The sequence below is a fragment of the Acartia tonsa genome, chromosome 4 (assembly GCF_053477335.1).
Source record: "Acartia tonsa isolate MP-2025a chromosome 4, ASM5347733v1, whole genome shotgun sequence".
Lineage (NCBI taxonomy): Eukaryota > Metazoa > Arthropoda > Copepoda > Calanoida > Acartiidae > Acartia > Acartia tonsa.
The window spans coordinates 54,383,953-54,399,582 of NC_137263.1; the positions used below are offsets into that span (position 1 = coordinate 54,383,953).

At 34.5% G+C, this 15,630-nt stretch overlaps 4 protein-coding genes across 6 annotated transcripts in view; 2 read left to right on the forward strand and 2 right to left on the reverse strand.

Moving 5' to 3' along the window:
* Dhc36C (Dynein heavy chain at 36C) overlaps positions 1 to 5,515 on the reverse strand; it is a 36,622-nt gene extending 31,107 nt beyond the window's left edge. Inside the window, exons 1-5 of the mRNA XM_080155530.1 lie at positions 4,316 to 5,515; positions 3,679 to 3,869; positions 2,677 to 2,867; positions 1,788 to 1,990; positions 1,164 to 1,247 (exon numbers count right to left, since the gene is read on the reverse strand). Coding sequence (XP_080011656.1) covers positions 1,164 to 1,247; positions 1,788 to 1,990; positions 2,677 to 2,867; positions 3,679 to 3,869; positions 4,316 to 5,515 — 1,869 coding nt within the window. The remainder of the gene's footprint in view (positions 1 to 1,163; positions 1,248 to 1,787; positions 1,991 to 2,676; positions 2,868 to 3,678; positions 3,870 to 4,315) is intronic.
* The window catches only part of Nop60B (dyskerin pseudouridine synthase 1 Nop60B), a 581,533-nt gene that overhangs the window by 551,538 nt on the left and 14,365 nt on the right, over positions 1 to 15,630 (forward strand). The window lies entirely within an intron of this gene.
* LOC145317800 (small ribosomal subunit protein uS7-like) overlaps positions 1 to 15,630 on the forward strand; it is a 250,489-nt gene that overhangs the window by 223,995 nt on the left and 10,864 nt on the right. The gene's annotated exons all lie outside the window — the stretch shown is intronic.
* LOC145315550 (dynein axonemal heavy chain 7-like) lies at positions 7,320 to 15,146 on the reverse strand. The gene is made up of 10 exons (XM_080155531.1): positions 15,019 to 15,146; positions 14,367 to 14,491; positions 14,015 to 14,094; positions 11,514 to 11,621; positions 10,972 to 11,100; positions 10,051 to 10,176; positions 9,485 to 9,652; positions 8,708 to 8,785; positions 7,941 to 8,101; positions 7,320 to 7,431 (listed from the first exon to the last, which is right to left on the reverse strand). The coding sequence occupies exons 1-10, from the start codon at positions 15,024 to 15,026 to the stop codon at positions 7,320 to 7,322; spliced, it is 1,095 nt and encodes a 364-aa protein (XP_080011657.1). The 5' UTR covers positions 15,027 to 15,146.

Genomic DNA, 15,630 nt, shown 5'->3' on the forward strand with positions numbered 1-15,630 from the left:
AAGCAACTATAACCATACGGGGCTACTCTTTTTCCAATATAACACAACCTAACCTAACCTATAGTAATAAACAACGCAACGAAAAACTACCTTCCCCCCTTATTTTCAAAAGTGTCCAGTCTTTTCACCCAATTATTGAAAATACGGTTTAGATATTTCTATGCATTATCATTTGAAATGTATATCCATCAGTTTACCTTTCATTGTTTTATCCCTTAGGATACCTTGGCTAGACCGATATTGTCATTTTCCTTTAGTAAATTATTTAGATTGCATTAAAAGACAATTATAATACAAAGAACTAATACAAATTAGGAAAACAAGGACAATAATAAACAAAACAACAAAATATTTGCTATATCTTTCTTTTTAATGAAAACCTACCTTGTCCTTAGCTTTTCCTTTTCCATTGCGCAGTCCATAGTGTTTGTAGACCACATGTGACTATTTGACTCGGTAGTTCATCTATCCACATACCTTTTCTATTTGCGCAGTCCATAGTGTTTGTAGACCACAAGTAACTATTTGACTGGGCAGTTCATCTATCCACATACCTATTCTATTTGCGCAGTCAAGAGTGTTTGTAGACCACAAGTGACTATTTGACTGGGGAGTTCATCTATCCACATACCTTTTCTATTTGCGCAGTCCATAGTGTTTGTAGACCACAGGTGACTATTTGACTGGGCAGTTCATCTATCCATATACCTTTTCTATTTGCGCAGTCCAGAGTGTTTGTAGACCACAGGTGACTATTTGACTCGGGAGTTCATCTATCCACATACCTTTTCTATTTGGGCAGTCCACAGTGTTTGTAGACCACAGGTGACTATTTGACTTGGGAGTTCATCTATCCACATACCTTTTCTATTTGGGCAGTCCAGAGTGTTTGTAGACCACAGGTGACTATTTGACTGGGCAGTTCATATTACCTTTTCTATTTGCGCAGTCAAGAGTGTTTGTAGACCACAGGTGACTATTTGACTGGGCAGTTCATCTATCCATATACCTTTTCTATTTGCGCAGTCCAGAGTGTTTGTAGACCACAGGTGACTATTTGACTCGGGAGTTCATCTATCCACATACCTTTTCTATTTGGGCAGTCCACAGTGTTTGTAGACCACAGGTGACTATTTGACTGGGCAGTTCATCTATCCATATACCTTTTCTATTTGCGCAGTCCAGAGTGTTTGTAGACCACAGGTGACTATTTGACTCGGCAGTTCATCTATCCACACACTCATATCCTAACATCCATAATAATTCAACAATCATAAGGAATTATTTTTAGTATCGCAGCCCGTTTGATTCAAAACAAACAATTTAGTTTATTGATTTAGTGTTTCTTTAAGACAATAAGAAACATATAAAGAAAATCAAAAATCGTTACAAAATTAATTCAAATTATAAGATATTTTAGATCTAGTTAGTTCACGGTAAAATGTTCCTGGTAACGATTATCTCGAAAAATTTATGAACTAAAAGTTTTATTGCTGATAGTTACCAAACGGCTGAAAGTACATGTCATGCCTGCAAACCGTTTTAGGCGGCAAGAAGGCCTATAAATAACCTGGAATTGCCAAGAGCCAATGATGCACAGGGAAAGCTACACTGAAGAATAAATCGTTACCAGGAACATTTTTTCGTGAACTGCACTAGATCAGATATTTTTTTGCTTAAACTTTGCAACAACAAAAAACATAAAAACAGATATAGTGATTGAAAACATGCCTTTCAAACACACGTTTTAAGTGATAAAAATATATGAGTTGAAATTATTTGAATGCCTTGTCCATATAATTTGTAAAGGCAGTTTTGAACTCTTTCTGGAGGCTGTCCTTCATCTGTTTGTCCAGATCCGCCAGCCATCTGTCCACCTGACCGCGGGCCTTCGCCGTTGACACGGTCTTAGACAGCTTTATCTCTTCCCCATGGCTAGACTTGATGCTTAAGATCTCTTGCTCGTCATTGAAATCCAAGGAGTGTATGCCTGTTTACAATTAAGAATTTTAGTTTAATTCCATTATTTTTATACTCATATAAAGTAGGATTGCATTTTAGAATAGTTATTTATCGCTTCGTTTTATAGGCAGCTTTCCACGGTTATTAAAATTAAAAATTATAAGATTAAAAAATTAAAATATTAAAACTAGTTTTCTTAGCCCCAAGGGGCCGAAGGCTAAGGCCAACAAAACTGGTATTAATCTTATTTTAATATTTATGAAAAATTTTCTGTAATTGTAAAGAATATTTTTTTAATGTAGTCAAAAAATTATGCCGTGTAACCTTAGACATCACCAAATCTCATAAAATAATTTCATAAGTAAGTTTAGTTTGCATGACTGAAAAAAAAGCCTTTGAATTGTAGCTTATTTTCCTTTTAAAGGTTAGGTAAGGTTTTGATATGATTTGTGCCTTAGGCTTTTATAAAACTCACATAAAATCATGAAAGTTAAAATCTATAATAATGTTTTTATAAATTTAAAGTTATTATATTCATAATTAAGGCAACCATGCATTGTACATTTAAGCTATCATAGTAAAATAAACAGGATTTGGCAGCCTACTATTGTCCGTTTTATGGGATATTGATGAAAAATCCGCAAAGAAGAGAAAAAACTACAAGATAATAAATTAAATGGCAGGTTGTAGAATGCATAAAATAATTTAACTTACCTTCAAATATTTTATTAAGATACTTGGCCACCCTGGAGGGATCCTTAGTTTCTGACAATATCTCCAACAGCTGAGCATTCGAGACAAAGAAAAATCTGGGAAAGAAAAGTCTCTTTTTCTCCAGGTAATCGTAGAGACCCTTGTTGATAAGGTCCAACAGCTCACTAGACTTCTTCAGTTTTTCCAAAATCCTTAAAAAAGAATTGATATAGAATATATGGATGTTATGACAGGGGGAAGATTATCTTCAATTTAGGTTGCTAACATGGACATTATTTCTTGGTCAGTTAGTTAATCCAGTAGGATTACTAGTTTTACTTTATTAGAGTACATGATAATCTGTTGTAAGATCCAAGTAATAATAAATCCATTTAAATAAGTTTAATTGTGATTAGTAGCAAAGATACTCTTTAACGAACCTAGTAAAAGTGTCTGACTCTGATTATGACGTAAAAAATTAGCCAATGAGAAGCCAGTATACACTGTAATTGACCAATGGTAAAATTTATAGTGGCCTCTCATTGGCTAATTTTATTTACGTCATAGTCAGATTCAGACACTTTTACTAAGATCCTCTTTAACTAAGGTATATAATTTCCTAAATGTAAAAATGTAAAGCTATCTACAAACCTTTGTCTTTAAGTTCTAATCAAAATGGCTGGTGTTTAATTTAACATTTTTGTTAAGTTGGTTTAGCTAAAAAATAATTTAGTTCAACTTTTAACCCATGTTTTTTTTCTCAGGGATCTAAAAGGATAAGACTATGGCCGATAATTTGATGTACATCCACAATAAGTATACACAAATTAACATCTTCTGTAGATTACAATTAGTAATTACAATTACAAAAGTTTGGACATTTAACTTAATGTACAAACCAATCTCAATCCAATAAAAGTCCCAAAAGTTCGTAGGCCAACAAATATAAAACGTTATTATAAAACTTTGGGGACTAGTGTAATAAACAGCGCAATGTCCACTCCCTTACTGATTAATACCCACCTATCAATATCCAATATGGCAAGGACGTGTTTGTCAATGATGGCGGCCTTCATGATGTCTCTCCAGTTCTTGTCGACAGTGGTGAACCTACGGCCCTCCTCTGGCATCTGTGACATGATGTCTGGAGAGCTAAAGATTGGCTCGAAATAGAGCCAGGTGCCCTGCACCTTCAACCATTCGTCCATGATTTCCTATAAATGAGTATTTTTTAGAATTTTCTATTTTTCTTTTTAAATCTTTTTTGATCACTAATGTATCAAAAAATACTTTCAGGTTGCTTCATTAGCCTCTAGAGATGTAATAATTACGAAAAAAACTAAAATATACAAGTTTAAAAGTTTTTATAATTTCTTTTTAATCTTTTTTAATCTCTAATGTATTATGAAATATTAGCAGCTGCTTCCCTAGCCTCTCGTGGAATAAGTATTTGCAGAATGATTGCTTGGATCATTAGCCTAAAACCACTGAAGGACTATGCTTCCCTGAAAAGCACAATTTGGCTTCCCCCCACCCTTCTAATTTTAGAGATCCTTTAATCTTAATAATTTATGTTATAAATCTTATATATATATACAGAAAATACAAAATATAAATATGTAATAATAATAATATGGTATTGAAAAATTAGTAAAAATACCTGTAACATCAACAGCTGTTCTTCCCACTTGGCTATCTCTTCCTCAAAGGGTTTAATGTACGGTGAACCACGCATAGTTTGAGTCTTCACAATATGATCATCCAACAGATACTGAATATCATCTGTAGCGGACAGCGTGTAGGTGCCTGTCTCTCCGTATGAAGTAATGTTGAACTCCTTGTCCGACCATTCTTCCACCATGTGCGCCATGGACTTCTCCAGGTTGTGCTCCTTGGTCGCGGTCTCGCTAATCTTCTCAAACTTCTTGACATACTCGTCCAGACCCATGTCGAGGATTTTATACAAGTTGGTTTCGCTGCCGCCCTTGACGGGGAAACCGACCGTGTTGGACACAGTCTCCCAGTGACGTTCACGCAGCGATGGGTTGCCCAGGGTCTTGATAATTGGCATCTTATCCTTAAAGTCCTCAATCTTTGACCGGACATCAACGACCAACGACTTAGCGGCTGGAATCTCGCTAAAGTCCTTCTCTAGTTTAGTGACAGTCTTCAATGAATCCTCTACCTGCTTCTCAATATCGGCGGGGTGGTGTGTACCCATAGGGCTCTCAAACCAAATCTTCTGCTTGTCCATAAAGTCCATGGAGATTTCGTACAGACGGACAAACGGCGCAAGCTTATCCTGTGTTTCCTTGAGTGTTGGATAGCTTGTCTGATCCCACTCAAAGGCTTTCTCCTCCATGTTGAAGTGCTTGATTTTCTCCTCAGCTATCTCAAGCTTGGCCTTGAGACTCTGAGCCTTTTTGAGATATTTGGGGAGGTCATCTACGTTGCCATAGGTGAAGAACTCTTCTACCTGGGTGCTGTAACTTTCCAATTCTTCCTGGAAACGCTCCCGTTTAAGCTTCAACGCCTTCTGATACTCCGAAGTCTTGCCCTGCATGATAGTTCGGTGCTCCTCAAAGATGGACGGCATCTTGGCGTGCCACTGGAACGTCTTGGTGTTCAGCTTCATTTCAGCTGTTGTAAACTGACAGAAATCCGACAGAAAGACAAGTCTGTGAGCAGCACGATTCAACTCATTCTCAAGCTCTTTCATAACAACATTCTCAATCTCGGTGACCTTCTCCCTGAGCTCGACCAACTCGGCTGTGCTGTTAGGGCTGGTGAGAGCCACTGTGGAGATGTCGTCATAGCGCTCACATAGCTTGTTGTTTATACCCTGGTGGTCTTGGGACATCTTCTGTAAGATTTTCTCTCTGATTACAAAGATGTTTATATTTTAATTGTAACTACATATTGTGGAAGGATTAATAAATTTGAAGTTATGAAGATTAAATGCAAGATAAAACTACGCTCCTAGAGGCCTCTGTGGGCATTGGAGAAAAGGAGAAGGGGGTAAGTCGACATTCTACTTTCAATTTTAGAAAAGAGGAAAAGTAATACAAATTTTTCTTTCCCAGGTATGGTAGAGGTATCCTCCGTAAATATATTTATATACCTTCATTTGGCCTATCAAAGGCTTCACTGTAAAGGAGAACCCTGTAGGTCCAGCGAGATCAAAGCATCAGACAGACATACATCATATTACTTTTAAATATAAGTATAATACTACAAACAACATATGAATAATATCTTTGCCTAAGACTGTCTGTTTTTCTAAATAGATTTAGAATCAGATCATCACAGTGGAGTTCATACATTCCAAGTTGGACCACCTTAACATGATGGGTTTAACACGATTTTTAAAAAGCGAAGCTACTCTATAATTTGTATGTATGTCTAAAACATTTTGTGGGATTTTCTCGGCTCCTTTAAAAGGTAGACGGGTGAAACTTCTTGTCAACATTCCCATCAATATGGAGCATAATTAAGTATAAAACATTCACGGCTTTCGGACTGCCTTTGGGCAGGCTTTTTGCTTTTTATATTTAAAATATTTTCCCATATTTTTGGTGTTATTTTTTCGATTTTAAATTTTATTGTATACCAGTATCAAAATTAAATTTCCCATATTTTTTGTGCTTCGGTACTTATGTATGTTGTCATTCTTGTCCTTGTTATATTTGTATTTGCCGAAAAAATAAAGCTTTTGTTAAATGCTTTAATGATATCTATGAAAATATGATTTTTAATCCTAAAGATATTGTAAGATTGTAAATCCTAAGATATATCGGTAAAAAAAGAATTTGTCATAAAAACAAAATGCATCTACATCATTTAGGTTATATTTTGTCAAAAAAAAGTATATTTTATTAAAAAATCATTTTCATAATATTTTAAAATTAATCTATGTTAAACTATTTCCTTTGGGATATCATTGTTGATGGTTTTGCCAAGTTTATCAAAGTACAGGACTCTCTCTTTAAATTGATCAAAAGTATGATCTTCAGAGATATACGCTTCTGTCTCTTTCTCTGATTGCCCGTTGATTAAATGCATGTACTAATAATTTTATAGTATGTTTGTCATGCTTTATTCTTTATTCAAAAATCTACATGTCTTCATTAATTGGGCTGAGAAAAGGAACTAGAGAGAGACACAGAGAGATAGAGATAGATAGAGAGACACAGAGAGAGAGAGATAGAGATAGATAGAGAGACACAGAGCGAGATAGATAGAGATAGATAGAGAGACACAGAGCGAGAGAGATAGAGATAGATAGAGAGACACAGAGAGAGAGAGAGAAAGAATGATAGAAAGAGAGAGAGAGAGAGAGAGAGAGAGAGAGAGAAAGAATGATAGAAAGAGAGAGAGAGAGAGAGAGAAAGAATGATAGAAGAGAGAGAGAGAGAGAGAGAGAGAGAGAGAGAGAGAGAGCTAGAGAGAGAGAGAGAGAGAGAGAGAGAGCTAGAGAGAGAGAGAGAGATAGAAAGAGGATAGAATACTGAGTAAAAGAAAACTCGATGAAAAAATTAATATTGTAGGGTTGTACTGATAAATCATTATTTTGTTTTTATATTTTCCAGTTTTTATCAATCATGACATAATAATTCTCTTAAAATTAAACATCATATTTTTTATTGTAAATTATTTCTAAAATACTATCCCTGTTGAAACATTTTAACATATTCTTCCGGGTGTTTATTTTGTTCAGCAATCATTGTTTTCACTTCCTCCTTCGCCTCCTCCAGAATTTCAGGTAACAGAATAGGCCTGGAATTAAAAGAAGTCATTAAAACATGAATAAAATCTAAGCTTTTTACAATTAGAGTCGGCCCGTACTTGCGTTCGTCAGTCGTTAACGGATTGCTACTGTTGTTAATTTAGGCATGTTTAAATTGTCCGCGAAGCAACTAATCGTCTCCAAACCGTACGTCCATCTAAAACAGTTTGATTTTTAACCTTTTTGACAACAATTTTTTATGTGCTATAATTATCCTATTCATCTTATTTTTGGAATATTGATTCTTAGTACAACAAGGCACAATGTTATAAGCGAGGTATATCTACAACCAAGTCCTTAAAATGCAAGTATGTCCTTTAACAAAATCATGTACTTAAGCAGTTATGTTGTTAACATGGATTTATTGGTCAGTTCAGTAGGAGAAAAGAGATGTGGTAAAGGGGGTGGGTGTTATTTTATGCCAGCTTCAAGATTCACTTAATTAGAGCACATCATGATCTAGAGCAACATCCAAGTAATAATAAATATCCATTGTTACCTGAGATTTTTCTTCTTGCCAGTTGAAGGATCTTCATCCAGAAGTATGTAGTCCAACCTCCTGATATCATTGACAGCATTCTTCATGAGGGTGTACACCTCGGTGATGCTCGACTCTATGTCCACATAGGAGGGGGCGAAGCTTAATCTATTGCCGTTCACCTATGACATAAAGTAAAAGAATAGAGCGGGCACGAGCTATATGTAACTTTACCTACAAGGTGGGGTTACCAGTGCCGAATATTAATTTGGTCTTTGAATATCAGACAGTAGCGTCGAAAATGTAAACACATCAAGTCGCTACAAAAGAACAGAAAGCAATTTGCTAGCAGACGAAATAGGTCCCAACCACCTGGACCAAGTATTCGTCTGACTGTACATATATACTTTTACATTAATTACCTAAGACATGACAAGAGTTTTTTAGACAAACTAAATGTTGAAATTTCACGAATAAGAGACTTAAATTATGCGTTGCTGATCAGTAAAAATACCGTTTGATTTATTATCTAAGTTTTTTTTTATTAATAGCATCGTATTAACAGCTTTCCGCGGATATTTAAATGACATTTTTAAAAATTTAAACAGATTTTGCCTCGAGAGGCTAAAGGCCATAACTGGTTTGAATTTTAAGATCTTTGTTTTGATACTCTAGGAAAATTGTCCGTAATAGATCAATTCTATGCATGATTTTTCAGTATAGCTGAGAACCGGTTCTAATTCGGCGCATATCAACCAGTTTCGTAGCCATACTGGAAATTAACTTACCTTTAAGTGTAAGATAAATCCAGGTTTATGAGAGCCTTGTGAATCCTCTTTCAATATTGTCACATATTTCTTAAAGTCCTAATAATAAATATATTGAATACTATTTTTTTTGTTAGATTCTGCCCTTGGAAGTTGATAAATGAAGGGAGAAAGTAGGCCGTATTTTAAAAAATTGGGATCTTAAGGGGTTAAAAAATAAACGATAGATAAATGTACATCCTAAATAATGAAAAAAACTATAATACCCCTTTCATGATTTTAATTATTAATTGAAAAATTTCGGCACTAATTATTGGTTGAAAAATATCGGCACTAATTATTGGTTGAAAAATATTGGCACTAATTATTGGTTGAAAAATATTGGCACTACTACAGTACAAAAATCAATCAAATTACTCAACGAAAAGATAATGAGTTTATAAAACTTTGTGTTCAACCCTCAGTGTTTTCTGTCGTATTATTATCAAACACCTTTGTTAAGTCAAACTGTCAACACGAGAAAAACGGGAATAAGACAGGGATCTAAATGGATAATACAATGGCCAATTAATTTGATGTATATCCCAAAGATGATACACAAAATTACCCCTTTAAAGAATACAATTAGTTGTTAAATCGTTTGTTCATTTAACTAAATGAACCAACAAATCAAAAATAAATAAAAGCCCCAAAGTTGTTAAGCCAACGAATAAGAGAACGTTATTATAAAACTTTAGGGACTAGTGTAATAAACAGTCCAATGTCCCCTTACTCCATGGGAAGAAGAGGTTGGATTACCTGGATGCTTGTAAGTGCCAGCTGCTGTACGTGTGAGGTCATCAGGTTGGCTAGGCAGTTGAGGAAGGCGGGTATTCTGGTATCCGGCGGCAGGATCTTCTTTCTCTTGTTCCGCTGACATTGGCGGTATATTTCAACAATGGCGGGGCACCACTCCTCTTTAAGAACCTAGTAATGGATGTAGATTGTAGGTGGATATTATGATAGGGGAAAAAACGTCGTCGATTTAGGTTGCTATTTACCCTGTTATCTATTGGTCAGTTTGTTCATTCGGTAGGTGAGTGGATGGGGTGAAGGGAGTCCATTCACCTTATCCATACATATATTTAAGAGGGATGCCTTTCTATAATTAGGGGCTGTACGTCCGGTCTAAGGAACGTAACGGATAGCGCGTAAATAAGTCTTTTTCGCGCATTTATGTGCACTGTGGATAACTGTTCATTACTGAGTAATAAATATTTCCCTAATATACTTGTAGACTTTCTATTGTCAGTTGAAACTTTGTGCCTGCATAATGTATACGTTCTGCAGTCTTCTAAGTTTATGTATTTTTATAGACCTGTTACCTTTTTTTGTTTTTCAATCTCCTGGTAGACAATATCCTGGAAGGGGAGCATCTCCATCTTGGGTCTACACTTCAGGTTGGAGATATCCAACAGGCGAAGATGAACAAACTTGTTTTGCCACAGATTCTATGCAAAAAAACACATGTCACTACTCAACAGGGTGAATTTTTTTTTACGGGGGTAAAAAAAGAGAGAAGAAAAAAATCCGAAGGTCTTTAAATGTCTATAAAAAAGGGGATATACTTTTAACGTACGTATCCCGAATGACGTCATCCTATAATATAAAGTAGTAAGCGTTTTTTGTCTGTCCCGAAGGATCTCGCTAACCGCTAAACCGATATTGTTAACCTTTACAGTGAAGCTTCTTATAGGTCCTGAGAAGGTTTTAAACTATTTTTGGAGAGGGTGTATTCAACCCCCTCCCCCCTCACGAACAAATTTTTTTTTAAATCTTTTGAAACTCAAATTTAAAATGGGATGAGGTCGACTTTTTCTTCTCCAACCTTAAGTGCCCCTAGAGGCTTCTAGGGGGCGTAGCCGCTAGTAATAGAATAATCCATTACTCTAATATGAGGTCATTCAGGATACATCAGCCAAAAGTTTTTAAATCTATACTCTTTTTATAGACACTTTAAAAAGCTTCAAAATATCCTCTCCAATTTTTTTTACTTTTTCCATGAAATGATGAAAATGCTATTTACTTGCAGGTTTTCTGAAGATATGATGATGATACAATATTTTAAATCAAATTTTTAAAAGAAATAATGAATACTAACTGTATACATTTAAAAATAAAATATTGGCATATGCTTATTCGAAATAGAGATTTGAACTTACTACACATACCATAACCATTTGGATCAGAGGAAAAGAAATTCATTATTGAAACAGCTGGTTTCGAGATCTTTCATATATTTATACCTGTGATTGTACCATGCACTGGTTGATAAGATGCAGGTTGTGTGTCAGAAATCTTCTGGACTGTTTGTACAGCTTCCTCCAGGCTTCAGATACTCCTGCTAGCTCTATTGTCATTGGAGTCTCATCATCCTGAATGTATTATAAGTACTCTAAAATTTCATTTGTCTGGAAGTTCATAACGATTTTGGGAAATAAGATTTATTCTTGATTTTTACATATACTCTTTAAATTAACTTTTCCGTATTCCCATCCATGATTTTATGTTCTTCACTAATTATTGATGTTGTCATCCTTGTTTATAAATAGACACAATACTAAAAAGATTTGTTAAACAGTATTTTAGGGGACTTAAACCTTGAGGACTTGCTTAAAGTGTTTATGAATGATTTAGCAGATTTAGACAAACTTTGGGGACCAATTATGAATGGCATCACACAAGCAACACAAACATTACTGGCATATTGACAGATATGCGCAACAGACAAAAGTAAAGAAATATAAAGAAAATTTGGATTTGAAACAATTTCATCTCTCATTGTTACCTCGTCAAGAAATCGTTCATCCTCATCAATTTCAGGTTCCTTGAGAACAAAATCCACAACAGATTTCTTTACAGCAAAGGCATAATCTTCCTTAATCTCTTCATTGATCTAAAAAAATGTAACTTTATTATAAACCTTTTTTTAAAAATAGTTATAAACCTTATTAGGACCTATGAGAAGCTACCCTGTAATAGAGAACCTTATTGGTTCAATAGTTAGCGGTACACAGATAGAGATCATTTTACTTTTTTATAATGTTTAATAATTGGCTCATTTCCACTCTAAAAGCTAAGTTTCTCTGCATAATTAGTCTATAATTTTGTTGTTTTATTGTTAAATTTATTAAAAAGGGTTTATGTTTGCTTTAAATCAGGAATGCTGTAAATACTTTTTAAAATCTAAGCTCCTCTCTAATTAGGGTTTGTCCGTTGGAATACTGATTTCTAGGACAATATAGTTTAAAATTATAAGCAAAGCTTCTCTAAATAATCAAGTCCTTAATTTGTATGTATCTATAATACAAAGTAGCTTGATGTCTGTCCGTCCGTCCGTCTGTCAGTCCGTCCATCTGTCCGTCCGTCTGTCTGTCCGTCCATCTGTCCGTCCGTCTGAAGCTTAAGATCTCGGTAACCACTCAACCGATCGGACTCTACTCTTCAGGGTATATACCTATTGGTCCTGTGGTGGTTTTAAGCTATTTTCTTGGGGGGTGGGACACCCCCAACCCCCCAAAAAACAAAAAAATCTCACCCCCATTTTTTTTTTTTTTTTTTTTTTTTATTTTTTTTTAATTTTTTTTTTTATATTTTTTTATTTTTTTATATTTTTTTTTTGCTGAAAATTTCCTTGGTCTTTTATGTTTTGTAGAAGATTTCCTTGGTCCTTATGTTTTGTAGAAGATTTCCTTGGTCCTTTAACGAATTTCGCCTTAATTTTTTTATCACCTCTTAGAGGCTAGGGGCGAAGCCACTAGTGTCCTTATACAGTATCATCCATTTACACAGTTTTGCAACAAATTTACTTAAATTTTGTAAAATATTATATATTTATATTTTGCTTATTCATGAATTAGTTCTAGCACTTTAATTTTTGTTTGTCCTACCAATTTTGCTTTGCTTTTATAGATGTTGTCATCCATGTTTATTTTTTTATCTCTCTACTCCTTTTAGTCTCTTTTTAAAACTTTTATTTTAAACCACTTTTTGCTTTACTATCTTTAACACTCCATAAAGGATAAGCCAATGGACGATAAATTGACATGCATCCCCAATGTTTATAAATATAATTACATCTTCTGTAGATTAAAATTATTTTTTGAACTAATAATTGACTTAAAATGCATATTTTGATAAATTTTAATTGCTATTTTTTGTTTAGTTCCTGATGATGAGGGCAGTTTTGCCCTCGAAACGTTGAATAAATTTAAAAGTTTGATGCCTTGAGTTTTTCATTCTGAGGATTTTACATGTTGGGTCCGTTAACCATTCGTCTTACTTATTATTTTTTGAAAGTTTGAAAAAGTTTGGACAGTGTGTGTTTGAACCAACCAATTAAGATTAAACCAAAGTTTCCTGTACACAATCTAATTTTATGCAGGGAGTAAGGGAGAGGACAATGGATAGAATATTCAATTTTTAAGAGTCTCAGACTTTGGGTACTGGCTTAAAGGGAATGTGCAAGAATTCAGCAGTTTCTGACTGACTTTGGGTACTTGCGCATTAATGCCCCGTTAACTAGCTAAGTTAGTTTTAAATATGCAGACAGAAAAATTTGTCCTTAGATGACTGGTTTTAACAAATATTTTTCCCTAAGAAAATGTTATTTCATGTATAGAAACTCTACTGTGATATTTATGTATTAAACGATCTAAGAACCCCTTGAATTTAGGTAGCAGTTAAAAATATATGAGAAGGGTTGACGAAGTTCTAAGGGTGATTTTTCTAGTGATTAATTACAGAATGTTTACTACATTGTGATGTACTATTAATTTAATTTTCAAGTAAATGATTTTTTTCTTGGAACTAATTTTGTTCTTTTAATTAATTGCCCATTGTCCCCTTCCTTACTCCCTGAATTTTATGACAGTAGATGAATTTTATGATTTCAAATGATGCTTCTAAATCTTGTACATAATAAAATCCAAATAATATGACGTCACTAAAATGCATTGATTTAACTTATAGTGGAGCCTGTAAATAAATTTAAAGCAATTTCATAAAAAGAATGTTGTTTCATACCATTAAAAAAAATGACAATTTATACAGTTAGATTAATGGATGTAGAATATACCTGGTTGATATAACAGGAGAACAATTACCGTTAATTTATGTTGCAATTGGTCGGGCTGTTTATCCAGTAGGAGGAAAGAGTAAAGAAGGGGGATGGGGGAGATCGTTATTTTAGCCCACTACAGAGTTCACTTTGTTATAGATCATAAAAATCTTTTGTATGATCAAAGTAATTATAAATATACATCCATTGTTAGATTATAATGTTATTACCTTTTTAATTTCCCTCTGATTTTTCTGCATTTTCTTTGGGACTAAGTTCATAATCCTAAAGAACCATTCCTGGCTCATACCTAAATTAATTAATTACAATTCATAAATAATCATTTAAATTAATTAGGACAGAAATATTTTACTTTTATGTAAATGAGTAAGTAATATTAATGATTATAGAATATACGTAGATATTATAACAGTCAGTCAATTAGACTTAGACTTAGATGTCAAAAGAAATGTTTGAGATTTCTTGGAACTAGTGTGATTAACAGCTCAATGTTCCCTCCCTCCCCGACTACAAACCAAAAAACAAAACTTGTAATGTATCTTTTCAACATTTAAAACTCACCTGCAACATATTTAGTGGCAATTCCATTGTGGATATAATAATAATATCTCAGTAAATCTTTCTCCTTGCAAGTCAGTGGGGCAGCACAATTCTCTGGTTCGGCATCCTCGTCCTCGTCCCCAGATCTTAATGATAAGATTATAATTATGAGCGGGGTAGCGGCATCCTTGCCCCAGATCTTAATCATAAGATTTTATTATTGAATATGAGTGGGGCAGCACAATTCTTTGGTTTGGCATCCTTGTCCTCATCCCCAGATCTTAATCATAAGATTATATTATTGAATATGAGTGGGGCAGCACAATTCTCTGGTTTGGCATCCTTGTCCTCATCCCCAGATCTTAATAATAAGATTATATGTATTGAATATGAATGGGGCAGCACAATTCTCTGGTTTGGCATCCTTGTCCTCATCCCCAGGTCCTATTAATTTGTCATGGCACCTTAAAGATAAACAAAACTGTTTTAGGAACAATATAAAATATCTATTAAAAGAAGATGATAATTTTCATGAAGTTTACTAGATCTAAAGACAAACATAACAATTCACATATGTATCAGAATCGTCGTTCTATCTATTTTCATAATGCTCGTCTGTAAATAATACAGCAGAAACCTATGAAAAACGTGTGCAGACCCTATCTGTGCATACCTGTGCATAATAAGCTCCACCAGCTTCTTTCTGAACTTCTCCCTGTCCTTCCTGGCCTCCGCATAACTCTTAAACTTTTGCTTCTTCTTCTTCGTTACAGTTCCGGAGGCTTTCTTTCTGCGTTGTTGTTCACATTTGCAATTAACATACAAAGATTCAGGAGGGAGGGGACATTGGACGGTTCATCTTAAATAGCAGTTAAGAAAAATCATATTTTCACAGAAGTGTTTAGGACTGACACAAGACGGACAGACAAAGTGAATTATAAGACGGATTTGATAATAGGCCAAAAAAAACAGTATTTTTTCTTGTTCGAAATAGGCCTTAATCGCTCTAATATGTTTTATAATAGCGGGTTCCCTCCAAGCATTTAGGGGCTTCGCATCGCCTGTATAAAATCGTTCTTAAAAAGAAATCATATCAAACAATTTCTTGTAAAATTTACTCTCTGTCAAAATTAAACCCTGAAAAATAGCTTAAAACCACCATAGAACCAGTAGGTATATTCCCTGATGACTAGAGCCCAATCGGTTCAGCGGTTACCAAGATCTTAAGATACGGAAGGACAGGTCTGACAGACGGACCAGGGATAGGGAGGACATTGGACTAATT